The sequence below is a fragment of the Idiotropiscis lumnitzeri genome, chromosome 16 (assembly GCF_059441095.1).
Source record: "Idiotropiscis lumnitzeri isolate Australia: NSW breed Sydney's pygmy pipehorse chromosome 16, RoL_Ilum_1.0, whole genome shotgun sequence".
NCBI lineage: Eukaryota > Metazoa > Chordata > Actinopteri > Syngnathiformes > Syngnathidae > Idiotropiscis > Idiotropiscis lumnitzeri.
In genome coordinates, this window is record NC_142406.1 from 12,670,097 (window position 1) to 12,693,761 (window position 23,665).

At 43.0% G+C, this 23,665-nt stretch overlaps 1 protein-coding gene across 1 annotated transcript in view; it reads right to left on the reverse strand.

Moving 5' to 3' along the window:
- Nucleotides 1-5,841: 5,841 nt before the first annotated feature.
- LOC148321490 (growth factor receptor-bound protein 10-like) overlaps nt 5,842-23,665 on the reverse strand; it is a 31,272-nt gene continuing 13,448 nt past the window's right edge. Inside the window, exons 6-17 of the mRNA XM_088278658.1 lie at nt 18,141-18,297; nt 16,086-16,201; nt 14,462-14,536; nt 13,948-14,085; nt 12,474-12,584; nt 11,004-11,102; nt 10,798-10,875; nt 9,992-10,108; nt 9,839-9,905; nt 9,667-9,754; nt 9,131-9,224; nt 5,842-7,716 (exon numbers count right to left, since the gene is read on the reverse strand). Of these exons, the coding sequence (XP_088134784.1) occupies nt 7,570-7,716; nt 9,131-9,224; nt 9,667-9,754; nt 9,839-9,905; nt 9,992-10,108; nt 10,798-10,875; nt 11,004-11,102; nt 12,474-12,584; nt 13,948-14,085; nt 14,462-14,536; nt 16,086-16,201; nt 18,141-18,297 (1,287 nt within the window). The 3' untranslated portion in view covers nt 5,842-7,569. The remainder of the gene's footprint in view (nt 7,717-9,130; nt 9,225-9,666; nt 9,755-9,838; nt 9,906-9,991; nt 10,109-10,797; nt 10,876-11,003; nt 11,103-12,473; nt 12,585-13,947; nt 14,086-14,461; nt 14,537-16,085; nt 16,202-18,140; nt 18,298-23,665) is intronic.

Here is a 23,665-nt window from a genome sequence, read left to right on the forward strand (position 1 = left end):
TGGCCCAGGTCCTCTTGTTGCCCCTCAGCAAATCCGGTGGCTCCACAATCCTGAAACACAGAGAGAGAGAGAGAGGATTGATTTGTGTTGAGAAAAAAAATATTGTAAAACACTACAGGAAACAACAAAAACAAATTTACTTACCTTTACCCGCACTCAGTTTGAATTTGCAGGCTTTGAATAGAATTTTAGTTCTGCAGAAAAAACAATCAACAGAAAAATCACATTCATAACTTTACCTGTTTTGTAATAATTACAGATACCAACTAGAGTGCCAGTTATTGAAGATAATGCGCGAGAGCTGAAAGCCGACTAAATACGGGATTGTATGTTCAACCTGAAAGATGGCATTGTGGCCGACTTTAGCGAATTACCATTAAACCAAATTAAGATCTCCAAAAATACTTTTATCGGCACGCCACCTTGTCATCCTAGCGATACAAGTATACGTTTAGAACTCATGGTACAGTTTACCTTATATCCGACAGATTATCCAAGTCGGCGGTCCAAAAATGGCCTTGCGCTACGAGTCGGCCTTCGGCGTCCAAATTGGACAAAGTGTCCCCTCCAACAGGAAACCAGAGAAATGAACGGCCGTAACCGACAGTGAAAGAATAGTCGCAATTTTTGGCTTCATTTGGAGCAGAAAGGGTTTCAATGTGAATTATTAACAATGCACGTCAAGGGTTAGACAAAAAAAAAAAGAAAGATTCACAAGTTTGCAAATTGGTCAAAAAACCACCACATAAATAATCTTGACAAAGGTCATACAACCAGAAAAGGAAACAAAAAAGTTACATAGCAGCTGAAATAAAATACAACATCTTTGATAAACAGCAAAAAGTCAAACAAACAAATAACAAAATCCTTACAGTTCAATTGTCAAGTACAAAGTCATCAGGTGTGTGTCCAAGTAAAAAAAAATAAAATAAAAGCTGGCCAGCATTAAAAAAAAAACAAAAACATTATGTAAGCGCTGCACGAAACAAAGAGCACAATGTGCTAAATCAAGCAAAAGGAAGTTTATTGTGACATGCTGTGCTCAAGTGTTCAAATCGTGCAAGAAGCAAAATGTCATCATGAGAAACGGCAACAAACGACAAACATTTGCTGTGTGTTCACTTAGCTGAGGAAGGTCACGCGGTTGGACGCCATCTTGCCGCGCCTGCGGCCTGTTCTTGACGATTCGCTTCGTCCACACCTGGCTCCCATTGACCTGAAGGCAAATTGACCAAAGTGCACGCCAGAGTTATATGATAAAATGCTACCGTCAAATATAAAATCAAACAAAACATTTGAAAGCGCGGCACCAAACAAAGAGCACAATGTGCTAAATCAAGCAAAAGGAAGTGAATTGTGACGTGCTGTGCTCAAACATCAAACGCAGTCGCATCCCTCAAGTGTGCAAATCGTGCAAGAAGCGAAATGGCAAACAAACGACAAACATTTGCTCGTGTGGTAACTTAGCTTAGAAAAGTCCACGCGAGCGGACGCCATCTTGCCGCGGCCTGCACTTGATTATCGCTTCGTGCACACCTGTCTCCCATTGACTAGCAGGCTTGACGTCACATCCGCAACCCAAGCCAACTTTCTTCGCCTCCTTGTTCAACGACCCTCTGCACACTAGCGCCATCCTGTGGCCTGTCACGACTGCTTTGGCTACCGTGGAAATTGTTGCTTCTATTTCACGCCACAAAAATTCAAGCGAATTAATCACATGCCATAAAATACGGTAGCTTGGCTGACGTTGTCGTCATCTCCTGGTCAGTAGGAGAAATGCAGTTGCTGACAACTTCCGGGAAATAAAGAGCGGAGCCGTTTTGCCATTTGTGTCCCGTGCTATATTCTATTTTCGTTGTTGAAATTCATATTGAAAATCAAACCGTTATTTGACTTTTCCGCACCCATGCCAGACCACAAACATGATAATCAAGCGGCATCAGTGTTGAAAGTCGGTCAAATGGAGCATACAGACGACCGAAAATGTTGCCCAATTGATTGTTTACAAATTTGAAAAACATGTGATGCGAATCAGACGACACACTTTGGTTGATTATGTCAAATTATTTAGTTCATCCTGTCTTTTTTGTCCCATCACTTTTGTCCTGGGTTTTTGCCTGAGTTTTTTTTTTTAAGAAAGCTATTGTACCATAACTCCAAAGCAATATCTGCTTTTTTTTAGTAGGTTTTCAGAACTATTTTATGAATTACGTCTAATATTATTTTCCTATTTCGCTCATTAACTGATGACATTGTGAAGCAATGGTATGCCCCCCCCGTCCCCATTAATTTTACATTTCATTTTAAAGCATGTTTATGATTCACAAGAGCACAATTTCATACAATAGAATATTTTTAAGTACCACTAAACACAACTGCTCTTTGCATCATCATCTGGGTGCGCGGGTCAGATCCCACGTGGTGCCACAAGGTGGCGGTGTAGCTTGACTCAATTTCTCACATCTACGAGATATCGAACTTGCAGAGTGGATCAAAAGCAGGAACTGTATAATAGCAGACAATCCACAATTAACGGATTTTATTTTATTTTTTACAGTTCACGTGAAATGCATCAGTAAAAGGAGAGTTTGAGGAAGGACGGGGGCGGCGGGGGTTACATCAAGCTGCTCTTGTCCCAGCACTTTGTATATTTATTGTGTATCTTAAGGGTAAAGATGAAGAGCAGGCCAGGCCATTTGGTTTATAGCAACGTCGTAGTTTATTCTAATTTCCAATAAACAGAGAATATATCAGTCCCTTATTTGTACAAAAAATACCTGAACAGGATACAATGTAGATCCAGGAGCTGTGTAGACGCTTACTGAATATTAAGCAAAAGCACAAAAAGAACATGAAACACAATTCACGTGTGCACTTTTTTTTTTTTCCATTCCCTGACACGTTTGTTGTTTGAATTGATCTTATGATGACTGAGCGTATGAAAACACTGCTGACAATTGGACTTGTTTGGCTTGATGACAACTGAGTGGAAAATCGAGAACAAGTGGATGGACTGGAGGAAGAACCCGGAGCCAAATTACAGACTGCCTTTCATGACCGGAAGTTGCTCCCAAAATCCCCTCAAAAATCGTCTCGGAAACAACACTGTTGTGTGCGTATGGTTGACGTCAATGACCAAATATATGCTAAAAAAAAATGTCATGGACAGGTGACATCCAACGCACAAGTGTCAGAGAGGTGTTCACTGAACATCACATGAAACAAACTGTATCAAGTATGAGTATCAGAGCCACCCAAAGTAGAACAAAATTGGATTGATACAATGAAATTAAATCACAGAACTACAAAAGTCATTATGAAAGAAAGAAAATGGTAATGAGTCATGAGAATAAAGTTGTCGTATTACAAGAATCTGTTATTTTACGGGAATGTCACAATATTACCAGAAATATCATTTATTCACTAAAATAATAAATACGATTTTTTTATTGTAATTTAGCTCCGATCCAAGTAGCCCCTCACCCCACCCCAAAATAATTTGACTATTCTCAGTAATTTAAAATTTTTTATGATTGAAATTGGTGACCTTTTAACGCCAATCATAAGCAATATTTTTCTTGGAAATTAATTATTTTCCTTGAAAGTTTGCAACAAGAAATGTGGTGACTCTTTTCCACGAAATATTAGGACATGTTCCCGCAAACATACAACCTATTTCTTTAAAAACAAATACATTTTTCCATGAAAGCTGAACTTTTCCTCTCCATTGGGCGCAACATTTTTCCTTGTAAGTTTGCCAATACTTGCTAGAATCTTTGCAACTTTGTTTCCTCTAAAGTTTGACTTTTTTTTCCTTGAAAGTTTGCAATTGCTTTCCTCATAAGCTATTGACTTTTTTTCACAAAAAAAGATAAATTTCAGACTTTCATTGAAAATTAGCAACTTTTTTTTTTTCTTCTTTAGGAATTTGGGTCTTTTTCACTCATAAATAAGAATTTATTCATCTCAGTTTGGGACTAAAATTGTACATATTTTCCCTCTGATAAAATTGAGAATTTTCCTTGTTAATCAGCCATAATAGTAAAGTTAGACCAGTTTGAAGCCTGAAAATGAAATTTAATACTGTATATTGTGTGCGCATATATATATAATATATATATATATATAATATATACATATATATTATATATATATAAATATATAAATATATATATAATATATATATACATATATATATAATATATATATATATATATAAATATATATATAAATATATATATAAATATATATATAAATATATATATAAATATATATATAAATATATATATAAATATATATATAAATATATATATAATATATATAAATATATATATAATATATATAAATATATATATAATATATATAAATATATATATAATATATATAAATATATATATAATATATATAAATATATATAAATATATATAAATAATATATATATATATAAATAAACATATATATAATATATATATATATAAACATATATCTAATATATATAAAATATATATATATATATAATATATATATATAATATATAATTATATATATAATATATATATAATATATATATAATTATATATATAATATATATATAATTATATATATATATATATATATATAATAAATATAAATATATATATATAAATATATATAATACATATATAAATATATATATATATAATATATATAGTGACAAAAAATTGATAAGCTATGACACAATGTCAATGTATACATAATCAACAAATCAATTAAGGACAAAATAGCATTCTTCATTTTACACGGCGTTATGGGCAAAGCATAACAGCCATACATAGTGATCTGTGACCTAAGGTACAGTGTTCGAGCTCCACCATAGTCTTCACATACTCATTCATTCGGAAACCAAGGATGCACTAGATGGCTGTTTCATGTTGGACACAGTGATTTCAAACGAAAATAAAAAAAAAACAACAAAAAACAAAAAAAAAAAAAAAAGAGGTGGTGGGGGTGGGGAAAAGTGCCTACTGATGTCTCGAGATGTGGTTCAACTCCCCCCCTCCACTAATAACATGTGAATCTAAGGCATCACTTCACTTTCCTGACCTTCCGCATTGTCTCCAAAAGGCAAGTTGGATGACCAGCAGTTCACAATAACAGTCGAGCCATACTCGCACACACACTTACACACACGCACGTATTCACCACAGGCTCATAGCTTACAGGCTGGACACAGGTGGGAGCGTGAGGGCAGGGAGGGACGAAGGGGTTCAAGCATTATCCAATCCCTGGAGAGAGTCCGCCCCGGTTGGTCACGTGGGGCAAAGTGACACGGCGCTGCGCCTTGTGCTAACCCTGCTCTGGTACAAGATGCATTTTCGGGAGATGGCAGGGTCGTCGTAAAGCGCGGGGGAATAACTTTTAGAACATCCTCTCCGACAGGAGTAAGTACAAAGTTTGGATTGTTTAAAAAAAATAATAAAATAAAATAAATTGTGTTGGAATCAACACTATATTTCTTACTATAAAGAGGGGCAGTGAAGTTAAATTTTTCAAATGTGTTCAAATATCTGGCCTATCACCAGACTTGTACGGAATTTCAACGTCCATAAAGTACAGCTCATTAGTGCCAGAAAACACCCCAAAAGCATATTTGCTTGCTGAAATTCAGCCAGAAACGCACAGTTTAGCACAAAACAACTACACACAACTTTACTAATACCTGTAAGGATTAAAGGATGACCTTTTGGGTGGATTTGGTAACTCATGCTAGTTAGCCAAGTGAGCGAGCTGGTTGCTGCTCCATCGTTAAACCAACAGACATCACGTGATGGTTTGGATCCCAATGTTTTTTTTGTTTTGTTTTTGAATTTAGGTCATGACCCAGTTTGACTTTTGACCAATTAGCAAAAATAAGGAGTGTGTTTGAGCCACAAGTGAGCCGACAGCGAGCAACATTTAGCTTAGCACAGTAAAATGTACCCAGCAGCAAGCCCAAGGGGGGGAAAAAAACAATCTTTTGTGTATGGATTAAATGAAGAATATGAGCTGTCAGAGTATTTTAGTCGGCCTATGCAAGCCAGGCTTGTGGCTAGCTGTTGCTTCATAGTTAGCATATAGTTGCGACAGTGGCATCCGTTTCCCAAAAAATGGTTGTTAATCATCGCTGTGTGTGCATCTTCATATATACGTTTCAATTGTATGTACAAGGCTCATTGTTTTCACTTAAGGCAAGTGAAGCTCATTTGATTGTGTCTTTGATGCGCAGTCAGCTGAGTTTCACACTTCAAGTCTTTTTGTTCGTTTCCACGCTTTCAAAAAAAAATTGTGGGAGTGCTTTTCTTTGATTTGTCTCTTCTGAGTGGGGGGGGGGGGCGAAGGGGGGTTGGGGAGGCGGCAGTAATCAGGATGCCTCCGACCATTTACTCTTACGTCAGGATCATTAAAAATGTGCAAGCAGCGAGCTGAGAACAGACTCGGGAGGGTGGTAGGGGTGGGGGGGGGTAATAAAAGCAAAATGACATTCACAAAGCCAACAAATAAATTTTCATTTCAAATGGTCTCGGCGGAATTCAGACGTTCCTCCTCCTCCTCCTCGCACTTTCATTCTCTCTTTCTTGTCGTTACTACAGTAGTGTGGCCGCGGTGCTACGAGCTACATAAAGCTCCGAGATGTTCCCAAACCTTTCGGAAAGGCACTGCATCATCAACCGGGACTCTCTTTGCCCCTCCCACCCCCACTTTTTTTGTTTCTAATCCCATCAGCGTGGCTGGATATCGACATGCATGTTTCTCCCATTTGGAAGAGGAGGATGAGTATGATGACGACGATTGACCGGTGCCACCCCCCTCCCCCCGCACACGAGTGCAAACTAGTTCTGCATTGAATCAACAGTAATAAAACAGCATTAAAATGACATCAAGTAATCAAGTCTAAAAGAGAGGCTCGTCACGGCCTTCCTGATAAACATTCCTTTGTCCTTTCTGATAAGCCTCTGCTTGTTTAGATCCTTCTCCTCGCGCTTGACTTGATCCTGGACACAGCAGTAGAGCCACACAAATGGGGTGGGTTCGGGTGGGAAGCGGGGTTAGGGGTGGGCGTGTTGTTTGGTGGAGTGGGCGGTGTCACGGTGTCAGCTTATCCAGACTGGACTGCACAGGTTGAGAAAACCTCCCGGATCCAAAGTTAGCTCGAGACCCGGAGGGATTCCCCTCCATCCCTGATGATCAATGAAGAAGAAGTCGGGTGGCGCTTCCTGCACCACAGCTTATCAGGCCTGGGGGAGATAGGGTGGGGTCGGTGGGGGGCTGGGGTGTTTAAGTGGAAGAAGAGCCATCATTCACGAGCTTCTGTGCACCATCACAAGCGTTCTGCTCTCCGTGGCGACAACGCTGGAGTCCACAATCCACGACGTTCGGCGACCTTTCAAACCTCCAAAAAGCAATAAGGCGGAGAAAAGCTCGCTTCACTTCTTCACCCAGACTCGACTCACCGGGGCGTAGGGTGGATAGGAGGGATCTCAGTGGGGGAGAGAGGGTTGTTGGTAAGGAGGTGTGCAAACAAAAAATTGAAAGGGGTGTGGAGAAGGAGTGTCACAAGGCCACGGCGGTGCACGGGTGTTTGAGCTTGCAGGGCAGCACTCCTCTGTTGAGCTGGTAGAACTCCACTAAGTGGATCAGGTCGGTGAACTTGGTGGCACCGTCGTCCAGGCTGAAGAACACCTGACCGTCTTCCTCACACTTCACGCCACAAAACGGAAGAGGGCAGTTAGCAACACATGACAAATCACATTACAAGTGTGCCCCAGTAATTAAGAGAGAAGAAGAAGAAGAAGAAAACAACTTTGAAGTGAAACTTCAAACTCAACTAGGCAAAGCAAAAAAAAAAAAATTTATCAACAACACCCAGAAACGCCACCAGCCTCTCTGGGCCCGAGTGCAGCTAAGAAGGACTGATGCAAAGTGGAAAAGTGTTCCGTGGTCTGACGATTTCAGATTGTTTTTGGAAATTGTGGTTATTGTGTCCTCTGGGGAAAAGAGGAAAAGAACCATCCGGACCGTTATGGAAGCAAAGTTCAAAAGCCAGCATCTGTGATATGGAGCTGCGTTAGCGCCAATGGCACGGGCAACAGCGTGGCTTTGTCGTAAAAGAGTGCGGGTACTAGACTGGCCTGCCTGCAGTCCAGACCTGTCTCCCGTTGAAAATATGTTATATGACAACGGAGACTCTGGACGGTTGAACAGAACGGAAGCTGTACATCAAGCAAGAATTGGAGCGAATTCCCCTTTGAAAGCTTCAACAATTAGTTTGCACAGTTCCCAAACGTTTATTGGATGTGGTTAAAAGAAAAGCTGATGTAACACAGCGGTAAACATGAGCCCGTCTCAGCTGTTTTGGGGGCATATTTTGCCTTTGTAGTGTATTCAACTAAATATAGGTTGTGCAGGATTCGCAAATCATTATATTCCTATTTTATATCCAATTTACACAACTTCAATGGCATTGGGGTTGCACAAAAGCACTACTACATGTTCTAAACGGCTCTGTCGACTCCAGAAAACCACTTAAATCGGTGCAAAATACGGCTTCAATTTGCTAGGGAGCATAACATTGTGCTCTGGAGCAATGGAAAAAAAGATCATGTGATCCAATGAGTCCAGATGGACCACGTTCCAAAGTAATGGGCAGGGTATAAGAAGAAAGTCCAGACCAGACCTTAATCCCATAAGAATCTTTGGGATATGTCAGAGAAGATTTGTCCACAGAGGTCCAACTCTCTTATCTTTCATACAAAAATGAATGCAGCTCTGGATGGAAATGAATGTTGTGTGATTGCATAAGATTAGCGAGATGATGCCAAAAGGAAATGCTTGCTGTAATCAAAGCTAAAGGCGGTCCATTGGCTGGCTTGTGATTTTTCCACATTACGCAACACGACTATGTCCATTTAGGAGCATTTATAAAAATAAAAATGAAACTTGTTTGCCAGTTCAAACACAAATGAACATTTTTCAAAAGATTACCATTTTCTTTTCCAATTATTTCTTTTTGACTGATAGCAGCCTGCCATGACTTCCAAACATAATAATCCACCTCTGCACTTCAAATGGATCTACATTTCCAGCATATAGCACTTCATCTTATTTCACTGACCGGTAAAATTTGGAAGTGCTTGATCTTCTGGTGGTGGCACAAGGTGAGCACGAAGGCCTTGGGGTTACTTTGACTGTCCCGCAAGAGGAATAACCTACGAAAATGCAAGAGAGAAGTGCAAAAGTTAAGGAGGATAAATAGCAAGCAGGCACATGTCGACTGTGCACAATTATCTGTTGTTAATTAGCCCTGAAGCATTCTTGACATGTAAAATCGATGTGGAATAATACAGAAAGTGCAAAAGTGAGGCTATTTCCTTTCTTTTGAATTTGAATTTTAGGAGCTTTCATCTGAATTTGATAAAGAACTTAGAAGATGGTGCCTTTTGCTTGAGCCCACTCATTTTTCACGTGGGCGTCGGAAAATGCGACTGACCTGGGCAACAAAACAAACACGTTTATTATGTGGGCAACAAATGCGCTCAAATTTGTCATTTGCTATTAAATGCTGACTAGGATGCCTCGAAGAAGAAGAGAAACAAAGTTACGTCCAAAAGGTACACGAAGGAAAAGAGTTGACAATAGAAACCACCTTACCCGTCGACTTGGCCTTGTTGCATGATCATTTTATGGGCTTCTTCTCTCATGATGCGCCCGTGAAACCAAACCTGCGTCCGGTGAATGACTAATAAATATACACATACAGACAAATTAGCCCACCGTAACAAAGCTCCACTGGACGCTTGTACAGTGTGGCATTGGCGTGTACCTGTGCTCAGAGAGGACGGGTGCAAGGGCGACGGGCTGCCCAGGACATTCATACGCTGACTCCGTTTCTACATGAAAAGAACGGAATGAGAACCAATTGGCATCCATCAGAGCAAACCAGGGGATTATTTCGTTCCCCTTCTTTTTGCTTTACCCTCCATGTCTGTCCCTCCTCCAGGGCGGCGCTCTGGGCCTCCACGGGGTTGTCGATGACGCGGCCAGTCCGTCCCGAGAAGTCCATCGCCACCAGGGAGTTCTCTGACACACTGCGCTGTTCGGGTTGAGGAAAGGGTAGGGTAGGGGTGGAGCGGTGGTAAGGGTCGGCCGAGGGTGACGGAAGGTGGGGGTATGAAGCGAGAGGGGGAGGGGGACAAAGGTCAGAGGTCTAACAAGCCAGACACACTCACTGGGGCATGACAAATCCTGTCTGCACAGAGACCCACTTCAGTCCACTCCCAAATCACAAACGTCTCCCTTGGCTTACTGGCTTTGCTGCTGGAATCATTTTAATCAACGGCAACTACTTCAAATTTGAAAAGACACAAACTTCCTGTCACGCACACAAGTTGGAAAAAAGAAAAGGGCATGTCAAGTAAAAATCTATCTAATCTAAAGCAGATTTTCAATCAGAAAATGTGGTACCACTTTATAGAAAAAGGGTCCATTTCTAAAGAACTGAGAAAGAGGTTAAGAATAAAATTATGAAAACTTTCCAGCAAATACATTAATGGGAAGTCAACACCAACATTTTCTTGGCAATATTGTGTTCTAAATAGCCCCATGAGTCTATATTCTATATCTCAGGGGGCGGTACCCCTGGTACTGAAAATGTGTCATCAGGCACGGGAAGAAGTGAACAGCTCTGCAATTCATCAGTTAATTAATGGCTTGACTAAGAGGATAATTAGCATTAGCATTAGCATGCCAGCAAGGGGATGACGTCACAGAGCAGGTGCTCACCACAGGTGTGGAAAAATGCGAGAGGTTTGTCTTCCTCTGCTGTGGGACGCTGTAGCTCTTATACAGGACAAGGCCATACTATGAAGACAAGAGAGGGAAAGTAATTAATGTGTGCAGGTGATGAACATACATTTAAAAAAAAAAAAAAAACACCTTATAAAGCTATATGAGCTTTAGTGCAGTCTTATAACGGTCAACTCGGGTACCTTTAGAAGTCTGAAGGCGGTCATCCAGCAGGTCCTGCTCTGCTCGTCTTCAGCGCACAACATCTTTATCTCCTTACAGTCACCCCTCGCTTTACTGGGCTGGAAGAGAAGAACAGCAGCGGCACGTGACTTTAGTACAGTGCAGTGAGCCTAATTTGGGACGGAGATGCCCACCTCCCACTCATGTATTAATTAAAACATTAAGATTCATGCATTATTGACTCGGATGGAATAAAAATGTTGACCCAAACGAATTTTGAGTCTTTTATTGGCACACTGCTGCTAATTAAATGAAATATAAATAAAAAAGGAAAAATATAGCAAAAAAAACTATTGTTATGTCAAGATTTTTCTGAATTTTTTTTTTTGCCATCCAAGGACTAAAATAAATGTTGGATACATTACAATAAATGCGTTTAGCAATAAGTATGTTCGTAATTAATTATGGTCGGCACCGTTTGCATTTACACACACGCACACACCGTGGACAAAATATATTTTTTGTTGTTTTTGACTGATACTTAACATCTAACTTCTTAGTGTGTTTCTGTAGCTTTGTGGCGACATCATTACAATCAGATTGAACAAAGCGCTTACTTGATCAAGTATATACTTTTTCCCTTTCACTGACCTCAGCTGCACGCTACAATTGCAATTTAGCAGAACCATCTGTGGCTGTATGTCATTCTCTATTTAGTTGCCATAAAATGTGCCTTTTACATGCTAAGCATTCCACGCAACAGCCTGAGCTTTGTATTCTTCAACTCGGAAAGGTTGATTGCAATAAAAAGCCCGCAAACTTTCTCCGGCGGCAGTTGTCACCTCAGAGAGTTCACAGGGGGAGTGAAGCAGATTTGGTTACACCCTCGAGCATTGATTGTGCGCGCACAATGCGGCGTTACACTCATACAGCAGACGAGCATCACCATGCAGGCTTTTGTCCTTTTTTTTCCCCCCAGCAGCGATGAGGACCTGCCAGCCCCTCACGATGAATTAATTCATGTAACCATAGCAATGATACAGCCACCACCCGTCAAGTGAAATCCCTAACCCAATTCTGCACCGTCACCCCCGCTGACAGCATCTGACATGACGGTCGCCTGGCATGCGTGTGTGTGTGTGTGTGTAAGCGAGCTGAGGGGGTGCGGAGGGGGGTTGGTTGGGCAGATTCTCTGTACCATCCGGGCTTATCCCATTGGGCTTATCCCAGATCAGCAGGTGACCCACCACAGATAACTCCGAGAGTGGGACACATAGTGCCGAGTGTGTGTTTGAACCCCTGCTGGGTGGTTTTAACCCCTGTGTCCTCTGACCCACCCGCACTAACACACATACTCTCACACACACATGCACACACACCCCCACACACACACACGATACTTGCCAAGGCAAAACAGGTACATTTGTTACAAAGCGGCAATATGTCAGATTGAAATATGCGATGTTAGAGCTTTTTCTGTCGTTTGTTACCTTGATGGAGAACTGGTAGTCTGTCGGGGCATTGTGTAGTTTTCTCCCAGTGATAATGGTGAAGATGTTGCTGTCGTCCAGATCAGACAACAGCTGCAGGTGTCGGGGCTCCTGTTCAGTCAAGGGAAAATCATGTCCTATATTAGTCTCCATTGCCTTCAAAGATGTGAATGCCGTTTACAAAAAAAAAAGAAAAATAGACTGCAAAAAAAAAAAAGAAAAAAAAAAAACAAAAGAAAAAAAAAAGAAAAATTATCCATTCTCATATCGCTTGAGCATGAAATCCTACTGGAGTGCTTTCAATGCGGCGTGAAGTAGCTTAAAATCTACTGTGAAAAAAGACTTTGCATCCCACAGGAAAGGACATCACACATGGGGTCACCAAACGGTCACATTTGTTTTTCAATCTTTACGTGCGTCAGCTTTTCTCAACTCATACTCAAATATATCATAAATGACTATAGGCCAAGGTATGCAGATGGCAAAGTTTCTCATTAGTCGGGATGAACCCTCATGCAATGTAATAAGATTAACCAACGGATAACTTTGACACGAACAAACTTCAAAGGCTCACAAGTGTAACATGCAAAACATCTCGAATTCCGAAGCAAGAAATCTGGCTGTCATCGTTGACTGTCATCTCAATTTCACAAGTCGTATCAACCACATCACAAGATGAGTATTTTGCAATCTAAAAAATATTTTCAAATGAAGGGACTTCCCGTCAGTCAATGAATCGATGCATTAATAACAAGCAGATTAAATGATTGTAATGCTTTATTGAGTGGACTCCCAAATCAAGCATGGAAAAACTGACATATGCTCAAAATGCAACTGCAAGCGTTCTCATTGGCATCAAGAAATTGCAAGACAACACCTCTTCTCAAATCACTGCACGGGGTACCTGGCAAAACAAGAACTGCTTTTAAAAGCCTCCTCCTGCTTTAGAAAGTTTTACACAGCCTTGCACTTTCATGCTTATCAATTACACCTTGCCAAGAGCTCTCTGATCTACTCGCAATTACAGTCTAATCATTTCTTGCACGAACAGTAGCTCGTTTCATGTGACAACCCGAGTGTCTAACGAATGGGGAAGTTGCTTTGTCACATTTACAAGCAAGAGCGATATTTGTTCTCTGCATTTAACCCATCACTGAGGAGTAATGGGCAGCGAAAGTGTCACGCCTGGAGATGGAATCCAGATCCTGTGTCAGCAACTTGGTCAAGGGAACTTACTGGAAACTGACCTTTCTAACCAGGGATCTTCCTGCTGTGAGGCAGCCATGCTAACCACTCTTTCAGCATGCCAGTAAATGTGACTCATATTTCAAATTAAACCTGGGAGTGGTGGAAGACCGTGCATTCCGATGGGATACAATTATCCTCGATTATAGTCTATATCAAAACTGAGCGCCGGCACACTGCTCTCGCATTTGGGTTGATTTGATTATTGTCGAGTGCCGATATACGCTACCTTGGATGTTCCTTTAGTGGAGAAATAGAGGCCGGAGCGTCGCAGGAACATGTAGAGCTTCTTCCAGGACTTGCGTCCAGGTTCCTTCACAAACAGATAGCCCTGAATCTCTGGACAGCTGCTTGAGTTCAGGAAGTTCTGCGAGTCAAGCACAGAATAAGATTGAGTGAGAACAGAATGCAACGACAGCAATACTTGTGTAAAAATAAGAAGAAGAATAATACAAGATGGCATTTTCGAGATTCCTAAATGTATTGCTGGAGCACCAGCAGGCAAATGCAATTAGCAGATTGCAATGACTCTGCATGAATGTTCATGCATATTTTTAGACAACAGATGTCCTTGTCGCAGCCTTCAGGAGGAGAGGAGGCTTTTTTCCCCCCACTGGTTTCACTCCGTTCAAGGACAGGATTTTGGGTTTTCCGATTAAAGCAGGGGTTAGATAACAATTCACTCGCACGTGCAGCACTGTGTGTGTGTGTGTGTGTGTTTGCACTGAGTCATCCCTCCTTACCTGTAAGAGCTGTGATTGAGGGATTGTGCCATCAGACTCCTGACACCAAGCCACCATCTGCTCTGGAAAAAAGTTCTGCATGGAAAAACACAGAGAGAGAGAGAGAGAGAGAGCGATAGAGAGACTTGAGCCTGAGAGTAGATGCAGTATGATCTCACCCGCTGATGTAATCCCCTTTAGCCAGCAGCGCCACTCTTAGTGTGATTGACAGGCTGCGGCCAGCACTCTGGTGTTTTAGTGCGCTCATTACCACAGAGCTGAGGTCACCTGCTGGCTCTGACACACACCTAAATCACCACGGCAATAATGTCACCGTAACGCCGGCATGTAACGTACAGCCGCGGCTAAAGATGCCATGCCAGGATGGCCCCAACTAACACATGCAATTGTGGAAGTTGGAGGATTTAGACATCTTTTTTCAACAAGCCTCTATTCTTACATTTCTATACAGAAGTTTGTTATACGAACACAAAGGATGTCATTTGCATTGGAATTTCATTGACGTGGATCGCATACTGATATTTATTAATTGCATTAAGGGCGGCAAAATTCCGGCAATTTGGAAACTTTGCATAGGAACGAACAAGACTTTATGGGAATAAACTCGGAATTCACAAAATTAAAGGTTAGCTCTGAATAGGGGAACGTAAATATAGTGAAGGAAATATATTTTAACATAAGTGACTCAAACAATCGGATTCCATGCAAGTACAGATGAACATGAAAATCCCATTGCCTGAAAGCTTTGAAGAAAAATGCAGAGAAGCTAGAGGGAAGATACTATTTATTTGCATATTGAATGGGACATTTTGAACGAGACCTTGTCGGTCCAGTAGTTTTGGATGGAGAGTGCATTTTTCTTCAATTTTTAAATGGGGTGGGCCAGAGGAGGACAAGTCATATTTAACTCAACATTCTTTAATTTATTGGGCAATAAAATATTTAATACTTGATAACGTGGTTTTCAAATAAATCTATTGAAATGGCCGGCATTTCAACAATATTGGTTTGCAAAGAATTCTGCTTATGACACACAAAAAAAGTCTATCGTTACGCTTGAATGTAATACCTTTGTATTCATCTTTCTGATTTGGAATATTTTAAAAATTCCTCCTGCAAAAAAAAAAAATGGCCAGTAAATATTTAAGTGAACAACTATAGTCCAATTAACTGACGAGATTTCAGGGATCAGACTGAAAAGAGGAAACTCACACACAATCGCTATTTGCTCTAGTGGGCCACATGAAGTGATGTGGCGGGCCGGATCTGGCCCCCGGGTCATGAATTTGACACCTGTGGTCTAAATAGGCCACATTGTTAACCAGCAGAGGACTTGATAATTGCGAAAAATCACCTCATTAGGAAAATATTAGCATTACGAGAACAATGGTAACTTTTGTGAACTAATGGGCAACCACTAAGGTTTAAAAACTTTTTTATAGCCTGAATTTGAATTTAACATAAATGCACACAGTATACCGTTTGCCACAAAAAATGGCGACCAAAACGAAAATGTTCTGAACATCAGCTGCTCTAAGCAGAACTAACATGGTGAAGTGTGCAGGGCTGCGTGCTAAAGCGAAGCAGTCACAGAAAGGTCAACACAGGGATGCGAGAGACTCACCAGGGGGTTCCTGAAGAATTCATATTTGGCATAGTTCTTCCTGAAGAGGAATTTGCTGTCGCTGCTCATGGAAGCTTGAACCTGAACCACCAGTTCGTGGTCCTCCAGGCATCTCTCTGCCACCGGGAATACACGGACAGACAGACAGACAACCGGCGTGAGTCACAGTGTTATCTTTGTATTTTGTCCACTGGGAGCTGTTGAAGCAGACGGCAATTCAAAAATGCATACGTAGCCTTGTATTATTTACGACTTTTGAGAGGTGGATCTGTCCTTGCTCTTTTCCCTAACATTAAAACATACGCTGCTCTGTATTGTGCAACGCTCATAAAATCTTGGCCTCCCACATCATTGTCCTTCCACAATGATAGAATACGAGCAGCAGAGTTTAAGCGAGTAACAGCAACAAGAAGAAAAGAGGCACTGTGAGGCAGGGAGGGAGGAAAGCGAAGGTGGAGGGGAGGGAAAGAAGTGGCAAGAGATGGCGAGGGGGGAAGAAGGGAGCGAGTGGGGGAGGGTTTGGCCGTGTGGGCATTGCAGGAAGATGATGTCATCTATTTAGGCTGATTGCCGAGAGCAGAGGAGCCATACGCAAAGAGCACCAAGCCCGCAGACGAGCGTACGTTAAGAGCTCACGCAGGCCTAACATGATTACTGTAGTAAGTGTGTGTGTTGATGTGGAGGGTATATGATCTAAAAAAAACGGATAGTGACAGGATGTTCTAAGGACACACACACACACAAGCAAGCAAGCAAGCTTCTGGCATAATTCTTTTCCCCACAGTCCTGCACACGTCTTATTATTAAACACACACACACAAACGGCTGCCTGCTAAAAATGAATGTGGCAGCAACGCATGGGTGGAAATGTTTGACCTCCGTTTTTGTGTGTGTGTGTGTGTGTGAGAGAGAGAGTGAGTAAGCGGGGGAATTTCCTATGGAGGTTTAAGTGCAGAGTGATTGGCCAGCCATGCTAGGGGCTCGTCCGACAGAGATCCACGATTGGTTCCTTGCGACTCTGGTGTGACGCTTTTGTGCAGGCCTCTCTGCATGCACCTCCCCCCCCCGTTCCTTCTTTTTTTTCTCTGTCACTCCCTCTTTTTGCTTGCTTTTTTTCCTTCCCTCCCTCCGCCGGCTCACCTCACATTCCATCTCTCCAGTGCACTTTTTTTTTTCCAGCAACGCAGATGAAGCAGCAATGCACAAAGCGATCCTTTGACTCTAAAAATACAAGTCTGCGAGTGGGAAAACCTCACGGAGGACAAAGACAGACCCGGGAAAAAGGTGCTCGGTAAACCTTCAAAAGCATACGTTGTGAAAATCAGTGTTGTTGTTTTTTTTTTTTTATTTATGATTGGGGGAAGGAAGAAGTGTGTATTTGGGGAGCAGATAAATGCTGAATCCTGCTAGCACGACTTCCTCCGCGGGATGTATAGAAGGCATACAAACACTTGTCCCATGCTCATGTGAACACGCACACGCACACGCAAGAACATCCCCACCCACACATGCAAGCCACCATGACATGAAGGTCCTCTGATAAAACAACCTATAAATCTTTATTTAGTTGTATCACATCCTGCTTCATTTCATTGTACATGTTACAGCCTGGTTGGATTAAAAATGTATGAAAAAAATAATTGTTGGAAAGCAGCACTGTGAGGGGTTAACACAGAGGCAAATTTTCATGCTTGCATGTACTGTCCATGACTACAATTTCAAAAGTATGATGAACATTTGGCCCAGGAGCCAAAATGGGTCACAAAGTAAAATGCTGCAAGTTGATTTCAGGCAGGCCCATAAGTGCGTGCCAGATACCTTTCGTTGTAATAAATTGTTTTAAATAATTAAGAATAATAAATGAAATGTTAATAGCGCTTTTCTTTCTAGACAAATACAGAATAGATAATTCTAGTAAGTTTGGGAAATATTCTTTAAAAGGTTTGCGAAATCTGCCTGAGATTATAATGCAAACCTGACATAAATGCATCCAAGCTGAATTCCTTCAAGAAATGACTAAGTCGGAAAATAAATGTCAACTAGCACAGTGCTTACCAAGGCCGAGGATAGGGTGGTGCTCCACCAGCGTCCAGGCGTTGTCGTCCACACAGTGGCTCTTGTAGACCAGGAGCTGGCACACGTCTCTGGCTGTCATGTCCGCCGGGATCTCCACCACTTTGCCAGCCCCATCCTCGCTCCACACCTTCACTATCTGAAAAGAGCACACGGGCCAAGGGCATGTTTGTCACAGGCTGGAAGAAGTCTCGCGACAGTGGGATGGCGCAACGCGGCCTAAGCTGCTTTTCAAGAAAATTCGACTGGAAGAAAAAAGGAAGGACAAATCGGACTCGGAACGTCTATTTACCTCCGATGCCGCATGCTTTGTCAATTCCATCCTTAAAGTTCCGCTCAGTTTGCTCCCCAACAGGAGAGTTTCTTCAAAAAAAAAAAAAAAAAAACGCAGCAAAGTCCCGGAAACTGGTGCCTGCACGCTGGGTTCAGCCCTTTTGTCCACAGCTCAACCAAACTCCCTCACACGCACATGCCCGGATATGCATGTAAACTTGCTTGCGCACATCGTACGCTGACGGGTTTTCTGCCGCGCCAACACCAAGGGCGAGAGGGAAAAAGTAGAAAATATTCACAGTTGGAGGACATTTTGATTATGTCCTTAAAAATGCCACCACTGGGAGCAGCAAGCGGGCACAGTTCAAAGCCCAAGTACCGCCCATTGTTGCGCCATTTTGAACCATTTCAGCCAAGCGCCCAAAGCGACATTTAAACTCGCTGTAATTTTGCCTGAGAGTGTGTTTGCTCTACAGATAACCAGAGAGCAGCTGCTTCACACCACTCCATCTGCACATTCACACAAAAAGCCCTCGCTCTCGCATGCAGCGCCGAACACGAACGCATGCAATAAATATGAGCGCATGAACACCAGAAAGTGCTTCAAAACCACAGCGGCGACGAACATTAGGTGAAAGAGAAGGCGTTACATGTTTGCATGGTTATGTGTGTGTGTGTGTGTGTGTGTGTGCAAGCTCGCACACCTACGTACTTCACATCCTGCGCCTAGAGCAGGCGTTCTGATCGCAAACTCTGCTGCCCCGCACTGCACACAAAGCAAGTGGGAGCAACTGTTGAAAATGACATGAAACAAGAAACAAAAAGAGCGAACGGACCACTCGAGAGATCAAGCCAAACGACGCCACCGCCATTTAGAAACGTGCCGGGCGCCGAAAATGGCACAAAACACCAGAAGCACCATCACGGGCGACGCTAAGAGAGCCTCCTAACATAAGCGAGGGGGGGAGAGACAGAGAGAAAAAAAAAAACGTCACCGTGCTCCCTGCCCCTTCTGAAGCCAGAAGACTCCCACCCCCCCAATTAAAAAGTGATTTCATGACGTGTGATTTTTGTTTGAGAAAAGTTTGTGAAACATCGACAGGGGAGGGAAATGGAAAGCAGTGGGGTCTCGATCGCTGCACTTTGCCAACCGCACGCGCACACAAAAACACAATGTGTAAAAGACGCACGCACACACACACCCCCACACACACATCCAGATAAAAAAGAATGAAACACAATGCAAGTCTCTTACCTCCACAGCCTGAAAGAGGCAACAGTCTGGAGAGCAGGATGGCATTTTCACACTGAGACGCTCTCCAGTGACACAGAGAGAGAGAGGGAGAGCGAGGGAGGGGGGAGGAAAAGAAGTCAGGAAGAGGGAGGGAGGGGCTGACTGGCAAGGAGAACACAAGAGAGGTAAGCGCGAAGGCGGCACGCGGGGAGGAAGAGAAGGGAAGAAGTGACCCGAGCGACTCGAGATGGCTCGGCCCGGCTAACTCGCGGCGGGCAGCACCGAGGCTGTGAGAGTGACGCCGAGCGTTATGAACCACCGCTGCCAACCGCTACATCCACCGGTCCTACTCCCCCCGCCCATTTCTCCCCTTACTCCTCCTTGCTCTGGATTAACCCAGTGTGGGATTTTGGGGGGGGGACGGTGAGCTGCTACCTGTCATGTAGCCAACACTCTTGTCGCCAGGGTTACTTCCAAATCATCACCAAATCATCTGTCATTTCAGCTGCTTTTAATGACACCCCCCACCACCCCTTACTCGCAAACACACACACACACACACACACATACAGGGCTTAATGTACTGAAGTACAAAGCCAATCACTTTACACACGCATCCCTCACGCTCTGCCTGCCAGGTTTTAATTTCCACCCCCTCCCCTCGCTCATATCCTCTTTCCTCTCAACAGCTGTGTGTGAAATATTATGCTGGGGAGGTGAGCGGCAGAGAAACATGTGTAACGAGCGCCCGTGCGTCGAGGCGATGAGGTCGTTGATTTGAAGCAATATGGATCAAGCGCTGCTCTGGCTTTGCTGAGGGGGGTCAAGGGACGGGTAGAAGAGGGAGGAGGGGAGGCGGTTGCTCAGCAAATCTGCCCAGCTCGAGTAGAGGCAGCGAGCGGTGGGTTGGGGGTGGAGGGGTGAGAGGAAAAAAAAAAAAAAAGACAAGGAGGTAGCGAGGGAGGGCTGAGAGCGAGTACAGAAAGGAGAGCAATGGTGGAATGTCAGTAATGCAATACTGAGTCATAATCAGGCTCATGTGTAGCGTGCGGGCCAACACAGCTGGCCCCTAATACGGTGTGCATGAGAAGTGAGAGCCAAACGAGGAAGAGCGAATGTAAACCAAGATGACTTTTTTTTTTGTTGGTTTTGGGGTTCTCGCTTCAGCCTCTCGCGGCAGGTTTGCAGCCCATCTGAGCTGCGGTATACAACACTGTTCATGTTTATGTATGCCTGTGTGGGAGGATCATGCATGTTCAAGCACGAGAGGAACACAAAGCAAAGAAAAAAGCTTGATTCTCAGTCGCTTGACGCTTTTTTCCATTTCACAACCTTGACCTTTAGGATACTTGAAACTTGTGAAAGTTAAAACTTTACAAGATGAAATGAAGTCGCCAAGTCTTCTCTCGCTCTGCTCCGACCCTCCCCCACTGCCCTGCACCGCTCTGCTAGAGGAGGGTGAGGGTGTACTATGTTATTGGCCTCCTTGTCAACGCGGGCGCACACACACACACACAGGCACAACCCCCCCCCCCCACACACACACACACAAAGTGGGCTCGGAGCATATTGGATTGAGGGGTCATGGACAGACACCTGCATGCGTGAAAACAAAAGAACACGCATAACAGTATGTACAGGGTCAGCGGTCAAACTGAATAATCTGCACAAGGGTCAGGACTACTTGACCAAAAAGGTTTATGGGGCACTAAACCTATCAGGCTATTTGCAAACACACACACACATGCACACACATACACGTAGTAAAGTGGCTGTTCTAAAGCGGAGCAGATCTCATCCACGGTGACAATAAAAAGTACAGCTTGTAAAAGAAATCTCAATTCAGTTGCAGCCGAGGGAGGAGGAGGAGGAGGCGAGGGCCTTTATCTGCAGATGCAATCTTTTTACGTAACATAAGAGCACAATGATGGATTCTCTCCTCTCCGCATGGCAATAGAACATCTACAAAAGCACATCTATGATGGTATTAGAGGGAGATTGTCAGCTGACCGACCATTAGCTGCTGCCCTGAGGTTTATTTCCAATGTACTTAAATTCCAAAGCTGACAAACATTGGCTCAAAAAGAATCCAACGTTTTTTTAGAGCCTAATTCTTTGAAAGATTAAATTAGGGCACGCAGAAAAACCCAATTCGGATCGGTTTGGACGGGGTGGCTTGAGCTCATCTGCAAGGACTTGGACGATGGAGGTGGAAGGAACGTCTTTGGTCGTGATCAAACATCTACTCTTTTGTTAGCTTCTTCCATTTTCAACCAACTGGTATGAAATGTTTTTGGTTATTTGAAGGAGTGACCCCAAACAGATCATTTGCCGCATAGACAGCCGAAACAAAAAAGATTTAATTGATCAGTCAAAAAGGTACTTTTTTTTTTTTTTTTAAATCGAGTGCAGCCCCTTGTAGTAAAACGTAAGCCTGCAAGGTAGCAACAATTTAAGTTTCTTTTGAAAGGGGCAAATCCCAGATCAGACAGAAAAAGAAGCGCCTACACCTCGTCGGGAAAAGCCCCTTCTGCGCAATATGTGGCGACAAGCTCGCAAATGAGGTCATTAAGCCTTCAAAACTGCCAAAAAAAAAAAAACGCTGAATACCATGCTTCCATTTCCATCATCCTAATTTTGTTGAAACGGGTTTTCTGCAATGACAGTGACAAAAGCAAATCGCGGAGTAGACTGGACGCAAGTAACACACTTGGGTGTTATTATCTCCCATTACCAGCTCGTACAAGAGAAACAAACCCAGGGTTGCCGCTAATGATAGCAATGATTGTGAGCATAATGCTCTGTTGGATTTTTAACGATATGTTTTGATTTGTTCAAATGCTGGTTTGTCAAAAATATATCCTCACGCGAAAACGGTCCGCAAAGAATGCTGAGCACTGCAGATTTTGGGAACAAGGGGTAGGACTTCCCTCGTCGGCCGCACCGCCCGACGTCTTTCAAGTCTGTTTCAAGGCAGACTGAGTTGATTAGCTCTGCAGACAGGCCAAACTCAATTTCACCTCGCCAGAGGGCCAACACAAAGCTTGAGTGTCTCACCTCCCCACGACCTGTCACTCACATGGCACACGCAAAAAAAACAAAAAAAAAAAAAACGTCCAATATGCTGATGGATGTGTACTCACGTCACTACGAATATCCCTGCATGTGTCCTGAAAAGTATTATATAAGTGCAATTAATCATGTGTTTTGTTCTATTATTATTATTTTCTGCGACTGCAACCCAACTTCCTCTTAATATGCCAACGGGTGGCAGGCACACAAAATGGAACATGTACTGTCAGTCCAAGCCAACTACCACCGAAACTGGTATCAGCCGGTCATATGTGTAAAACACCATTCTGAATCGGTTGATAGGAAATGTATGGCGAGTTGTCGCGTTCCAAAACCACTAGCGACTGGGCTGAAGCATCAGAAGTGACAAGCGGTCAATCATCCTACCAAACGGTAAACACCATTTAAGACACCATAACCAGGTAGGTGACTGAATTCCCATTTGCAGTAAAGCACCTTGATCCGCATTAGAATCGACAGTGACGTTGTATCTCAACTAACAATAGAGCTTACACATCCATGTCATTAGGAGCTTAGGCTGTAGAACAGGCTCTCACTGCAATCATTGCGCGCACAACACACACACACACTCGTGCACCTGATCTGATTGCAGCGGGTCAGCAGACCTTTGCGTGCGGGGGAACATCAGCTGACCGCAGACAAAAGCACGGGAAGAAGTCCTCACTGCCAGTGGAGAATGACTCAGCACTCAAGATGCCATGACACTGTCGCAATAAATAGTGACGTCACACCACGTTTTGGGTGATAAATCATAAACGCGTCCGGAGGTGTTCACAACTTTGGGCTATCAATAATCCGGCATGTGATATGGCAACTAAAACGCGCTACGAGATAAAATAGACAAGCACGGACTGGAGCTTTGGAAATGTTTCTTATTTAAAATTAACACTCTCTGACTAGATTACTT